Raw genomic sequence first — 11,684 nt, 5'->3', positions numbered from 1 at the left:
TCATGAATCGACAGGATTTCACACATCGATGCAAGTGCGTCAATATACTTTTATTTATGTGAAATACCATTCCACAGACAGACAGGTACATATGGTGTGATCAATGAACATATGTCAGAGCGAGTGGATAATATAACATCGTTTTTGAGACATAAAGTATCAAAGTACAATTAATAGAACTATAACATTCAGTAAACTATCAACATGTTAAATACAATATGTTTTGTTTAATCTGTAAAAAGAAAATAAATATTTGATTGGTCTCTATATTTTTGTATAGCTTTGCTTTGATAATAAACATGTCTCGGAGTGTTTCATGTCTCAGAGTATAAGGCAAAGTATTAGATCATGGAACAACATTCTCAACACCCTCTGTTTCAAACGGCAACATGATCTCATTAGAATATGTCAAAAGTAATGATATTTAACCATTGTAGCCAAATGTCACACAAGTGTCACCCAAGCTGACCAATTAATGTCACCCAAGCTGACATATTAGTGTCACCGAAGCTGACATATTAGTGTCACCCAAGCTGGCATATTAGTGTCACCCAACCTGACATATTAGTGTCACCCAAGCTGACATATTAATGTCACCCAAGCTGACATATTAGTGTCACCCAAGCTGATACAATATGTACCAACAACAGATCAAGTGGGTTCATATCTCAGTTATCTATCATCCACTCCCATCTATTCTGATGATGTAAGGAAAATGTTTCTACAATACAGTAACTATTCAAGACGTATGTACAGTATGTTTTGAAATGGAACGGTGTATTATCGTTGTGCGCATCTACACCATGTTATAAAGTGCAAAATGAAAACAAAGCTATTTGTTTACAGTACGGTGAATTGACAATGTGCAATTGTATTATGTCCTCTGCGACCTTGCTGCGACCTTGCTGCTTTTAACAAAATGCTCAGCGAAATGAGATAATTGTTGTCTCTCTTGACTGTTTTTAGACAGGACAGGAATCATAATTCCATCACCTGGTTGCTGAATTGTAACACCCAAATGTTGGTACTGTCAATCGTGTGAAAAGCAAATAGTCAGATACAACAGGCTACATTACAAAATAAATGTCCTCAGCCTCCAAACAGATGTCAGTATTTTAGTGAAGGGCATTTTATTTTGGTTCTTTGTTTTTGCATCTCTCCAGTGCATTGTATTATAATCGTCCTATTATTTTATTCACAACAAATCTAATAGAAGACATCATGACTATTTTTTGAGTTACAACAACAATACATATTGATGACCTATTCAAGTTTCCCTTTCTTTTGGCAACTACATTAAACAATGTTGTGCTTTTCCATTAACTTGTTCTCTCAACTTCTATTCTGAGAGCCCTTTACTCCACACAATGGTTGTCTTTCATAGCTTTGGTCACAATGTGTATTATACAGATTCTCAGTATTCCCAGATGTCATTCAATGGCCATGCTATCACTGGCAATCATGCACAACACCCTAAAGAGCACTGGAACAGCGATGGTGGAAATATTGCCCAGAGCTGGATTAGTGCTTTATTGCAGGGCTTCACAGGCCATTTGATAATCAGTATACAAAGTCTGAGCCCCAGAATGAGACATAGGATAGAAACCTGGTGTTTCAGAAGTGTCTTTAAGATGAAAATGCTTCCTGGTTCTTTTATCTAGCGTAAATGTTATTACTTTTTAATTTAAAAAAAAAAGACAAGATAGATTATATTGCTATGGTATGTTCAAAGTCGCCATAGCAAGAGTATTGCATCCCAAGGACAACAAGGAGCTACCAAGGTATGAAAGTGGATTGAAGGTTATTGCTCCTGTTTCAATGCTCCAGAGCAGAGCTTCCCTATGGATGAGGGTAAAGGACTATATTGATAATGTCTGTCTAGCTGGTGATATCACGTGTGAGTTGTATACTCGTGATGTATTGCTTAATATAGCAATGTATACATTCCATCACATTCATCATATTCCCCATGCACAGAGCAGATATCTCTGTTATAATGTTATTACGCATATATGTCACATACAGTGGGGAGAACAATTATTTGATACACTGCCGATTTTGCAGGTTTTCCTACTTACAAAGCATGTAGAGGTCTGTAATTCTATCATAGGTACACTTCAACTGTGAGAGACGGAATCTAAAACAAAAATCCAGAAAATCACATTGTATGATTTTTAAGTAATTCATTTGCATTTTATTGCATGACATAAGTATTTGATCACCTACCAACCAGTAAGAATTCCGGCTCTCACAGACCTGTTAGTTTTTCTATAAGAAGCCCTCCTGTTCTCCACTCATTACCTGTATTAACTGCACCTGTTTGAACTTGTTACCTGTATAAAAGACACCTGTCCACACACTCAATCAAACAGACTCCAACCTCTCCACAATGGCCAAGACCAGAGAGCTGTGTAAGGACATCAGGGATACAATTGAAGACCTGCACAAGGCTGGGATGGGCTACAGGACAATAGGCAAGCAGCTTGGTGAGAAGGCAACAACTGTTGGCGCAATTATTAGAAAATGGAAGAAGTTCAAGATCACGGTCAATCACCCTCGGTCTGGGGCTCCATGAAAGATCTCACCTCGTGGGGCATCAATGATCATGAGGAAGGTGAGGGATCAGCCCAGAACTACACGGCAGGACCTGGTCAATGACCTGAAGAGAGCTGGGACCACAGTCTCAAAGAAAACCATTAGTAACACACTACGCCGTCATGGATTAAAATCCTGCAGCGCACGCAAGGTCCCCCTGCTCAAGCCAGCGCATGTCCAGGCCCGTCTGAAGTTTGCCAATTACCATCTGGATGATCCAGAGGAGTAATGGGAGAAGGTCATGGGGTCTGATGAGACAAAAATAGAGCTTTTTGGTCTAAACTCCACTCGCCGTGTTTGGAGGAAGAAGTAGGATGAGTACAACCCCAAGAACACCATCCCAACCGTGAAGCATGGAGGTGGAAACATCATTCTTTGGGGATGCTTTTCTGCAAAGGGGATAGGACGACTGCACCGTATTGAGGGGAGGATGGATGGGGCCATGTATCGCGAGATCTTGGCCAACAACCTCCTTCCCTCAGTAAGAGCATTGAAGATGGGTCGTGGCTGGGTCTTCCAGCATGACAACGACCCGAAACACACAGCCAGGGCAACTAAGGAGTGGCTCCGTAAGAAGCATCTCAAGGTCCTGGAGTAGCCTAGCCAGTCTCCAGACCTGAACCCAATAGAACATATTTGGAGGGAGCTGAAAGTCCGTATTGCCCAGCGACAACCCCGAAACCTGAAGGGTCTGGAGAAGGTCTGTATGGAGGAGTAGGCCAAAATCCCTGCTGCAGTGTGTGCAAACCTGGTCAAGACCTACAGGAAATGTATGATCTCTGTAATTGCAAACAAAGGTTTCTGTACCAAATATTAAGTTCTGCTTTTCTGATGTATCAAATACTTATGTCGTGCAATAAAAAGGCAAATTAATTACTTAAAAATCATACAATTTGATTTTCTGGATTTTTGTTTTAGATTCCGTCTCTCACAGTTGAAGTGTACCTGTGATAAAAACTACAGACCTCTACATGCTTTGTAAGTTGGAAAACCTGCAAACTCGGCAGTGTATCAAATACTTGTTCTCCCCACTGTATTAAGCAAATACTGTATGATTTCTCAGTGATATGCTAAAACAAATCCCATCACGTCTGAGTTGTTGGTTTTTCAATGGCAGTGAGATATGTTATGATCCATATGGCAGTGAGATATGTTATGATCCTTATGGCAGTGATATACATTATTATATTTTTTAGCAGTGAGATGCGTTATGATCGTTATGGCTGTGAGATATGTTGTGATTGTAATGGGGTGCTCAGTGAAACTAATAGTCCACAGTATGTCAATAAGAATAGTTGTCCAAAAACTACTTTTACAATATGATCCTGTAGTCTACTAAACAGCCCTTTTGATCATGCAGAACTGTGAAATACACATTTATTATGAAATATTCACTTGTTTGTTGTTGTTTGATACACAGTACAGATGTAAAAACCCATTGTTCATTCCCTCCACTGACCCCTTGACCCCAACCTCATTAACAAAGTTGGTCACAGTTGGTTCACCATAAATGAATTATGACACACCTCTGTTTGGTACACAGTCATATGGATATACACTGATAATAACGTCTACAAATGTTTCAAGAGACGACTTGTTAAATCCATGCACTTCATGCACAGATGATGGTCATCCTCCAGGCCACCGTAGTTTAGGGTCTCTATGGGTTCCATTCAGCTAGGAGATAAAGGAGCATGTTGGGAAATATGCCCAAGAATTCATTTGGATGAGAGCCATGCCTTTATGTCAGTTCATTTTGATGGTGGTTTAATGGTCTGTTGTTGTTGAGCTGTTTTTTCTGAGTCATTTGTCCAGGTGTCTTACAGCAGTCTCTTTCAGAGGGTCAGGAGGCCATGGCTGTTCCCGCCTACTTCATGCCGCTCCGAAGCACCTGATTGGCTGCGATAAGCATGACGCTGATGATGAAAGCGATGGCAAAAGCACATATCAGGCTCTTGCGTACACACGTCTGCTTCACTTGCTGCGTTGGACTAGCTGCATGACAGGGAAAGGAGACAAGAGAAGGAGGAAAGTCAGGGATTTTCAAGGAGGAGAGACATGCACCTGTGAGTCTGTTGAATCAAATCTCTTTTGATGCTCTGCACATATCTGATACCAGAGGCAAGTTATATAGTAATTTCTAATGAGATGAGAAATCTAATCTCCAAATGTACAAGTATGTGAACACAATTATTATGGATGAATACTGCTTGGAAATGTGGTTTTACCCCAGTGTGTGCGATACATAATTACATAGATTACAGCTCTGATTTCATTTTCCCCCCACAAAAGAGCTTTATTACAAACAGAAGTACTCCTCAGTTTCATTAGCTGTCCGGATGGTTGGTCTCAGACAATCCCTCTGGTGAAGAAGCCGGATATGGAGGTCCTGGGCTGGTGTGGTTACACGTGGTCTGCGGTTGTGAGGCCGGTTGGATGTACTGCCAAATTCTCTAAAACTAAGTTTTAGAGAATTGCAGGAATGTCCACCAGAGCTGTTGCCAGAGAATTGAATGTCCATTTCTCTACTATAAGCCGCTTTGCATGCTCCCTCAAAACTTGAGACATCTGTGGCATTGTGTTTTGTGACAAAACTGCACATTTTAGAGTGGCCTTTAATTGTCCCCAGCACAAGGTGCACCTGTGTAATGATCATGCGGTTTAATCAGCTTCTTGATATGCCACACCTGTCAGGTGGATGGATTGTCTTGGCAAAGGAGAAATACTCACTAACAGGGATGTAAACAAATTTGTGCACAACATTTTAGAGAAAGTTGTACAAAAAGTGTGTACTATAATGTGCGTACTACAAAGTGTGTACTACAAAGTGTGTACTATAAGTTTCCTTACTGTCTATATCCACCTGGCAGGCCCCTGGGTTCGCTATGTGGCTCTCCTCGGTCATGATGATGTTCTCGATATCCTTCATGGTGAGGTGGTCGGAGAACGTGTCGTACAGCAGCCTCTTCAGCTCCTCTACCGTCAGCTTCTGCATGTCAGTCTGGACACACACACACACACAGGAACTGATGTCACTACAATGAGATACTCTTCTATGGTCGATTTTAGTTTTTTCACCGCAATGTTTTGTATTTGGGGATGGTAAGCTAAGTGATCCTGGAACTTTTAGCCAGAGATAACAACACAAGACTTCCCATTGATGCATGTGGCATACTGTATGGCTGTCTTGACTCAGGGATTCAATTCAATCGAACATACAGTACACTGCCATAGACATCCCATACAAAAAAAAACACTTGAAAAGAACGTGAAAAAACACATGGTTTTTGGACACGTGAACAAAATACACTATAAATACAAAGGTATGTGGAAACCCCTTCAAATTAATGGATTCGGCTTTTTCAGCCACACCCGTTGATGACAGGTGTATAAAATCGAGCACACAGCCATGCAATCTCCATAGACAAACATTGGCATTTGAATGGCCTTACTGAAGAGCTCAGTGACTTTCAACGTGGCACGGTCATAGGATGCCACCTTTCTAACAAGTCAGTTTGTCAAATTTCTGCTAGAGCTGCCCCTGTCAACTGTAAGTGCTGTTATTGTGAAGTGGAAACATTTAGGAGCAACAACGGCTCAGCCGCGAAGTGGTAGGCCACACAAGCTCACAGAACGGGATCGCCAGGTGCTGAAGTGCGTAGCGTGTACAAATTGTCTGTCCTCGGTTGCAACACTCACTACCGAGTTCCAAACTGCCTCTGGAAGCAACGTCAGCACAAGAACGGTTCGTCGGGAGCTTCATGAAATGGGTTTCCATGGCCGAGCAGCCACACACAAGCCTAAGATCACCATGTTCAATGCAAAGAGTCGGCTGGAGTGGTGTAAAGCTCGCCGCTAATGGACTCTGGAGCAGTGGAAACACGTTCTCTGGAGTGATGAATTTCGCTTCACCATCTGGCAGTCCGACGGACGAATCTGGGTTTGGTGGATGCCAGGAGAACGCTACCTGCCCGAATGCATCGTGCCAACTGTAAAGATTGGTGGGGGTTGAATAATGGTCTGGGGCTGTTTTTCATGGTTCGGGCTAGGCCCCTTAGTTCCAGTGAAGCGAAATCTTAATGCTACAGCATACTGTACAATGACATTCTAGACGATTCTGTGCTTCCAACTTTGTGGCAACAGTTTGGGGAAGGCCCTTTCCTGTTTCAGCATGACAATGCCCCCGTGCACAAAGCGAGATCCATACAGAAATGGTTTGTCGAGATCGGTGATGAATAACTTGACTGACCTGCACAGAGCCCTGACCTCAACCCCATCGAACACCTTTGGGATGAATTGGAACGCCGACTGCGAGCCAGGCCTAATCGCCCAACATCAGTGCCTGACCTCGTTAATGCTATTGTGGCTGAATGGAAGCAAGTCCTCGCAGCAATGTTCCAACATCTAGTGGAAAGCCTTCCCAGAAAAGTGGGGCTGTCATAGCAGCAAAGGGGGGACCAACTCCATATTAATGGCTATGATTTTGGAATGAGATGTTCGATAAGCAGGTGTCTACATATTTTGGGTCATGTAGTGTTTATACCTTTTTTTTCACGTGACATTTTCAAGAATCAGACACGTGGTTTTCGGACACCTGTGATGTTTCACATGAATCTTTCACATGTGAACAAATCACATAAAAAATGTCACGTGGGAAGATTCACATGGATTTCTCACATTACTCAGACACGTGTGGTCTCCCAACATTTCACATCATGAGTTTCATATGTGTGCTTTTGTAGCCGGTGGGATTAGAACCCATGGGAGAAGCCAACGTCTTGACCATTAGACCAAGACGGCCAACACTAATTTTGAAGTCGCAGGCGAGACTACCTCATCACGTGACCATGAGCAACCATGACCGACTCATGCCCGCTACACTTGCACATGTATATCTTCGTAACTAGGACTATCAAATGTAATTGAACTTACAGCAGGATTTGCTGTGATTAATTACGATTAATCGCAAATTAAGAATTTGCTCAACTTGAGCTGTAATTTAAGATTATTTATGCAAAAAGCATTACAAAAATATTTACGTCTTGATTTTTGTCCAAAGTAATGGTTAGCAAAATCTGGTTAATTGATAAACACACTTTCTTTAACCTCAATGTCAACTTGTTTTGACATTGCATTGTGTTTTTAGCTGTATAGATTATGTATGTTGGATGTTTTCAGTGTATTTTGAACGTGATAAAAAAATGTGTGCACTAAAATTACAAAAGTAAAGTTGAGTTAACTGATTAAATCAGTTAATTTTAACATGTTAAACAGGATAAATAAGGAGCCACCAAGTGTTCTAGCATGTGAAACTGCAAATGGGATTTTTACATGTGGTTGTTTTTACATGTGAAAATTCAATTCCACATGTGAATGTCCAATTTTCACATAAGAACGTTTTTCAGGTGAAACTGCATAACCGATTTTAATATGTGAAAGCGCAAATTTCACATTTGCAACTGCAATTCACAATTGAGGTGAAAAAATGTTTTTCTTATCACATGTGAAAAGGTGGTGTTAACATGTGAATAAAATATGTAATAAACGTGAAAATATGGTGTGATGTGAAGTTTTTGCTCAGCATGTGAACACAGCTACACTCTAAAAAATGAGGGGTTCAACTGGAGTTCTTCTAAGATCCTCAAAGATCCTCGAAGAACCTTATGGTTCTTGGCAATGAAAAACAGCCCCCAAAGGTTCTTCAGGATAACTTCTTAGGAGGTGGGGTTCATCGAGGAACCCACATTGTTGCTGGAGTTTGAATGCGACAACAGTTAAAAAGGTAAGTTGGGTTGATGTTTGGCTCTGAATACGTATCGAAATAATTTATATAATGATATAAAATACTAATGAATAACGGTAAGGATATGTTGTTGGACAGCTGCATTTCAAGTGCACATTTAACCTACATAGCAGTCAATACAAACTGAAATCTATTAGCATACAAATGGCATTCAAATGGCACACCAGTGTCTTTGGTGAGTTGGTTTTGGTCATTTCATTGGTATTCCTGGTGGGGACAGGGTATGTAGTGTCTTTGCATAGCCCAACTGGACTCCGGCATGAAATCTGATTCTGTTGTTTCTTTTCAGAAATTCTGAAGTATATGGATGGTCAGTGGAGGATGTCTGCCAGTGGCTTCAGCAAAATCAGTTGGAGGACTACACCTCTCCTTTTCAATTTTTTATTGTCAATTGCCTGCAAGGTCCAACCAAAACTTGACTTCCGCTTTTAACACAACTACCTGGTAGCTCTTGTTGTGGAGATCTTATAACTCCCTTGCTCAAGGACAGAACAACAGATTTTTTCACCTTGTCGGCTGGACGATTCGAATGCTTTAACTGCTAGTCCACCTGCCAGTCAACACCAGTCAAAATGCCTGCTTTGTATAACTGCCCAATATGCAACAAGCATTACTGCTCATGAAACAGATTCACCACATTGGTCTGCATCACCAGAGTGAGCCAGGGTTTCTGTTAACATGTAGACTTGGAGGTTGCATGAAAACATGTAAATGCTTTGCGTCATATAGGACACATATATACAGAAAACACAAAGATTTGCTGACAGATAGGCCTAATGGTTCTGTAATCCCTGTGCCTGACTACATTGAGGAAAATGTGAACGATGATGTCTGATCTCGCGTGGAACTAATGTTATTGAGTCCTTGGACTTCAAAACTGAAGACCTGGTTAGAGACCTTAAGAGAAATCTCTGCCTTTTTATGTTGCAGATCAGAGAGAAGCATTGTGTTGCTGTGACTGTGCAGAGCAGTATAGTGGAGGATCTTCATTCTATTTTTGATTCATTTATGTCCCATTACAGTGATGCCTTGAAATTCCATTTTAGAAACAAATCTGTGGAGGGAGCTGAATCAATTTATACAGTGAGGGAAAACAATATTTGATCCCCTGCTGATTTTGTACGTTTGCCCACTGACAAAGACATGATCAGTCTATAATTTTAATGGTAGGTTTATTTGAACAGTGAGAGACAGAATAACAAAACAAAAAAATCCAGAAAAACTCATGTCAAAAATGTAATAAATTGATTTGCATTTTAATGAGGGAAATAAGTATTTGACCCCTCTGCAAAACATGACTTAGTACTTGGTGGCAAAACCCTTGTTGGCAATCACAGAGGTCAAACGTTTCTTGTAGTTGGCCACCAGGTTTGCACACATCTCAGGAGGGATTTTATCCCACTCCTCTTTGCAGATCTTCTCCAAGTCATTAAGGTTTGGAGGCTGACGTTTGGAAACTCGAACCTTCAGCTCCCTCCACAGATTTTCTATGGGATTAAGGTCTGGAGACTGGCTAGGCCACTCCAGGACCTTAATGTGCTTCTTCTTGAGGCTGAGGGAAGGAGATTCTCACCCAAGATTTGACGGTACATGGCCCCGTCCATCGTCCCTTTGATGCTGTGAAGTTGTCCTGTCCCCTTAGCAGAAAAACACCCCCAAAGCATAATGTTTCCACCTCCATGTTTGACGGTGGGGATGGTGTTCTTGGGGTCATAGGCAGCATTCCTCCTCCTCCAAACACGGCGAGTTGAGTTGATGCCAAAGAGCTCGATTTTGGTCTCATCTGACCACAACACTTTCACCCAGTTCTCCTCTGAATCATTCAGATGTTCATTGGCAAACTTCAGACGGCCCTGTATATGTGCTTTCTTGAGCAGGGGGACCTTGCGGGCGCTGCAGGATTTCAGTCCTTCACGGCGTAGTGTGTTACCAATTGTTTTCTTGGTGACTATGTTCCAAGCTGCCTTGAGATAATTGACAAGATCCTCCCGTGTAGTTCTGGGCTGATTCCTCACCGTTCTCATGATCATTGCAACTCCACGAGGTGAGATCTTGCATGGAGCCCCAGGCCGAGGGAGATTGACAGTTATTTTGTGTTTCTTCCATTTGTGAATAATCGCACCAACTGTTGTCACCTTCTCACCAAGCTGCTTGGCGATGGTCTTGTAGCCCATTCCAGCCTTGTGTAGGTCTATAATCTTGTACCTGACATCCTTGTAGAGCTCTTTGGTCTTGGCCATGGTGGAGAGTTTGGAATCTGATTGATTGATTGCTTCTGTGGACAGGTGTCTTTTATACAGGTAACAAGCTGAGCTCCCTTTAAGAGTGTGCTCCTAATCTCAGCTCGTTACCTGTATAAAAGACACCTGGGAGCCAGAAATCTTTCTGATTGAGAGGGGGTCAAATACTTATTTCCCTCATTAAAATGCAAATCAATTTATAACATTTATGACATACGTTTTTCTGGATTGTTTTGTTGTTATTCTGTCTCTCACTGTTCAAATCAACCTACCATTAAAATTATAGACTGATCATTTCTTTCAGTGTGCAAACGTACAAAATCAGCAGGGGATCAAATACTTTTTTCCCTCACTGTAGATGAGGACAATGACTTGTGTGAGCTTTTAAACCAGACAAAGGTTTTTGAAGAGTGCATGAGAAGCATCAACACAGAGTGGATGCTGGAGCAATACTGCTGTGAAGAAATGGGAATGGTTGGACTGAGAGAGATACATCTGTGTGGTGAAGAACAGGACAGAGCCAGTTTTCAGTACATCCTACTACCTGACCTTTTGAAGAAGGTGGCACAAAATGAAGATGTTTGGGCGAGCTTAAATAGAGAAGAAGAACCTGCCAACGATGAAATCTTGAGTGATTTCACAGATGTTTTTTTTTTCAAGAGCAATCCCTTGCTCACGCAAAAACAAACGATGCGGCTTCATTTTTATATAGATGAATTTGAGGTTGTCAATCCACTTGGATCAAAAAAAGGAAAACGCAAGCTTTCAGCTGTGCATTTCAAAATTGGCAATCTTGACAAGAAACACACATCTCAGCTGCAAAACATGTACCTCTCCACCCTGATACAACACAAGCTAATTCAGAAAGGAGTAACAAGTTATGATGAAGTCTTCCAGCCTCTGCTTGGTGATATCAGACTGCTGGAGACACAAGGTGTTTCTTTGGAGTGCAACGGAGAAAGCAAGGTCTTTCATGCCACCATTGCCACAATCTCCGCCATGATGTTGCTAGTTTGCCAAGAAACTTCAGTTCAGGAAGGATCTGT

The 11,684-nt window shown here is 41.6% G+C and overlaps 1 protein-coding gene across 1 annotated transcript in view; it reads right to left on the bottom strand.

The window, feature by feature from the left end:
• Positions 1-3,572: 3,572 nt before the first annotated feature.
• LOC121587311 (calcium-binding protein 7) overlaps positions 3,573-11,684 on the bottom strand; it is a 71,796-nt gene continuing 63,684 nt past the window's right edge. Inside the window, exons 4-5 of the mRNA XM_041904220.1 lie at positions 5,446-5,596; positions 3,573-4,590 (exon numbers count right to left, since the gene is read on the bottom strand). Of these exons, the coding sequence (XP_041760154.1) occupies positions 4,463-4,590; positions 5,446-5,596 (279 nt within the window). The 3' untranslated portion in view covers positions 3,573-4,462. The remainder of the gene's footprint in view (positions 4,591-5,445; positions 5,597-11,684) is intronic.

This window comes from Coregonus clupeaformis, chromosome 18 (assembly GCF_020615455.1).
Source record: "Coregonus clupeaformis isolate EN_2021a chromosome 18, ASM2061545v1, whole genome shotgun sequence".
Lineage (NCBI taxonomy): Eukaryota > Metazoa > Chordata > Actinopteri > Salmoniformes > Salmonidae > Coregonus > Coregonus clupeaformis.
This window is presented reverse-complemented; position numbering and strand designations above follow the sequence as displayed.